We start from the raw sequence: 3,547 nt of genomic DNA on the forward strand, positions 1-3,547 counted from the left end.
AAAAAAAAAAAAAAAAAAAAAACAGAAACAAAACAGAAGAGCCAGTTTCTAGACACCTTCCCCAGTAGGGCATGCTCAAATCAGGCTTATGTTAGACAAGAAGTCTTAGGATTATCTTTGTCATTTCCTTTTCAATGTCTCTTCTCTTGATACTATATTTCTATACAAGTCTATCTTCTTCATCACTTAGTAAGCCCTCACTCCATGTGTCATACAGACTGTCCTGTCATTTTCACTAATAAATCCATTCATGGGGCAGAAGCAAGCCCTCACTCCATGTGTCATACAGACTGTCCTGTCATTTTCACTAATAAATCCATTCATGGGGCAGAAGCAATGGCTTAAAGCAAGCTGTGACTTCAGGGTGAAAAAGCATAATTTTATTTACTCTTAGAGGTAGCATAAGTAGAGAAAGTGTTATCTGTATCTAAGAAGAACATAAATTACCAAAACTAAAAATATGTTAAGTGTCCTTGGAGCTAAGGCACCTACGAGTTTCTAGAGGTCAGGCAAAGTGTTCAAGTGATCAATGCAGAAACTACTAAAGCTGAGTTCTTATTCTCCCTTGCTCCTAGAATTCACTTGTCTAATTTCATCTACACAGCAAGAAAATATACAGAGTAAGAAAATCATCTACATAGTAAAAAATGTTTATCAGATGGAGAAACTGAGGTAAAGGGAAGTTAAAAGTCCTTGTGGCCATTCAGCAAAGTTTACAACAGATCTGGTTTTCCACTAAATTAAGAAATCCAGCTATTTTCAGAACTCTGGCTGTGCTTCTGGGAAGTATAACAGAAGTATATAGGGATAAGCAGTGACCGGGGTTATGAACAGTCACTTCTCCCAACTCTGGTACTCCTTACCTCACACTTTTCCACAGCCGGTTGCTGCCCACACTCAGAGCTGTTTCCTGCCACAATGCCAGCCCGTAGGTTCTCACTGTCCCCTGTTCCCTCCTCCATGGAGTAGGTTCTGGAGTGGTTCCCACGGTGGTGAGCAGGGCTCTGACCCTGGGCCAGGCTGAGCTGCCTGCGCAGAGCACGGTTTTCCTCCTCAACTTCTCGTACACGCACCTCCAGGCTCTCCCGCTCCCGTTGGCTGGAGGCAGTGTACCGGGGACTGTGGGCTTGGGACTCCAGGGGAGAGAGAGACACAGGTTTCCCATCTAGAGGAGAAGAGACCAAAGAAGTGTTATCTTGAGAAATTTACTTCCAGGAATCCCAGCCGTTACCTTCTCAGGCTTTTACCACAATCCCACAGCTTAGCAGGAAAGCATATGGATTGTGAATGACAAGTCACCGCGCACACACACTGAAATGGAGAAAATGTGAGAATAGAATAGCTTATGGTGGTGATAAAAATCAAGATACTGTGTAGAGAAAGACACTCCTAATACTGTTTCTCATTAAATGCAATGCACTCCTCTCCATATGACACATTTGCAAGTGAATATTTTTAACAAGAAATCACAAAATATGTATGGATAAGGAGGAATGAAAGCTTCCTTTGAGACAGGAAGCTCAAGAATATAGAACTCAAAAGCAAAAGAGGAGAATACAGTGACATTCTTCTTATGTGAACTCCTAAAGCACCTTGCAAACCCACCTCTGCCTCCTCTGCCTGTATAATGTTACTTCTATGCTTCAAGGCTGACCATTTGGTTTTCTTTTCTTATTTTTTAGAATCTGAAAAATACCACTATCCAAAGGCAATTAGCATATTTCAGTGTATAAACTCAGTGCCCAATGAATGCTGATTCTTAGAAGTTCCAGAGACACAAGACATACCCAAAGCTATCTCTCCTTTTCTTGTTCCCACTCTGCTGACACCCCAGGTTCTAGGCAAATGGCAGCTATCTATAGGCTTCTTTTTCTCTATAACCCAAGTTTTCCCCCCTTGGACCCCAGACCAGTTTGAGATTCCAAGCTGTCCCAGGAAGGCTCATAAATCTTGATAATCCCATCACATGCCATGTTCACCTCTACTGTCCATGCTGCACTGCCTCAGCTCAGGGCATTTGATGTCCTTTACAGATACCTACTATCTTATTTAGCCCCAAATCATTTTAAGGTTAACTGCATACACTACTGATTTAGCAATGCAACAAACAGGGCTCGCTGAATTCCACTACCCTGAACCACAAATAAAAGATCAAGGCAAAAGATCCAAAGGCTATGAAATCACAGGTGAATCAGAAATACACTGTAACTGGGCTGATTAATTACAAGCTTCCTTCCCAGCTTTTAAAGTCAGCCTCCACATTTCCTTCTACTGAGCAAATTAACTAGGGCTGTAACTCAGTGGAGGAAGGGCTTGTCTGACAAGTGTGGGGCCTTAGCCTCCTTTGATGCACCTAGCCTTGGTCACTACCCATAACCCCAGCACTTAGGAGGATCAAAAATTCAGGGTCATCCTCAGATACACAGAGGGTTTGAAGCTATGGGATACAACAACAACTGAAAACAAACAAACAAACAAACAAACCCAGGCAAGTAGCTAAAATAATTAGTGAACATGGAGCCTATAATAAGGTAAATGAAGATGAACATATAGTTAGCAAGAAAAGGCAGACTCCCAAGGGAGGTAACTAACAGGGGATAGCTGTTTGCTGTAATACTTTGAGCTTTTGAATCCATTCTGTAAAACAGGGACAAGAATGGTACCACAGCAATAAGGTTGGAGGCTTGAATATGACAACCAAACAAAAAGAGCTAGGAGGCCCTTCATACATAGGAGTTCCTGTGACGCCCATGCCAAAGATGATAAGAGGAGCTGCAGATAGAAGTTAAGTTGGTAATAAAATGGCAGATGATCTGAGCATAAGACTGTAGTGTGCAAGCAGGTGACTTCATGCCTTAGTTTCCTCTGATGTAATTTTGACACAGGCCATGTCCCATCTTCTTGCCCATGGCCTTTGCTATGTCAAAGTGCAAGCACAGGAAAACACAGGAATCAGGTCTGTCACCAGGGCCCATTCTCATCCTCCTTCTCCTTTCCTCACAGCCCCACAAACCTGTTTATAAAAATTATAAGGTTTAATCATGTCCTTATGGAAAATGGCATTCTTGTTCAATCCATTAGTGGGCCCCATTTGGTTCTAACTAAACTCAATTTTTATCTGTAAGTACATAGGACAAAAAATAAAAAATAAAAAAATAAATAAAAAAAAACAATGCTTTGTGAGAAGAAATGACACCTAAAAGGGTCATTTTAATAATATTCTGCCCAGAGCCTGGAATGCTGGAATGAAAGATGTGCCAGTAATGGACAATGAGTGTTTATCTAATCTGTTTTGAGGCCACATCACCTTGTAAAAACCCCTGCCTTTCAACTACTTTCTTACAAACTCCTGCTTTTCAATTACTTTCTTCTTTGAAAAGGAAAGAAGCTGGGTGTGGGGGCACAGACCTCTAATGCCAGCACAGATAGACAGACCTATGAGAGTTTGAAGATAGCTTGGTCTCTAGTTCTAGGACAGCCAGAGATACATAGTTAGAACATTTTAAAACAGAGAGAGAGAGAGAGAGAGAGAGAGGGGTGGTGGGGG

General features: G+C 41.7%; 1 protein-coding gene across 1 annotated transcript in view; it reads right to left on the reverse strand.

The window, feature by feature from the left end:
• The window catches only part of Large1 (LARGE xylosyl- and glucuronyltransferase 1), a 228,531-nt gene extending 227,347 nt beyond the window's left edge, over positions 1-1,184 (reverse strand). Inside the window, exon 1 of the mRNA XM_028788201.1 lies at positions 864-1,184. Coding sequence (XP_028644034.1) covers positions 864-962 — 99 coding nt within the window. The 5' untranslated portion in view covers positions 963-1,184. The remainder of the gene's footprint in view (positions 1-863) is intronic.
• Positions 1,185-3,547: the final 2,363 nt, after the last annotated feature.

This window comes from Grammomys surdaster, unplaced genomic scaffold (genome assembly GCF_004785775.1).
Source record: "Grammomys surdaster isolate TR1022 unplaced genomic scaffold, NIH_TR_1.0 125707, whole genome shotgun sequence".
Classification (NCBI taxonomy): domain Eukaryota; kingdom Metazoa; phylum Chordata; class Mammalia; order Rodentia; family Muridae; genus Grammomys; species Grammomys surdaster.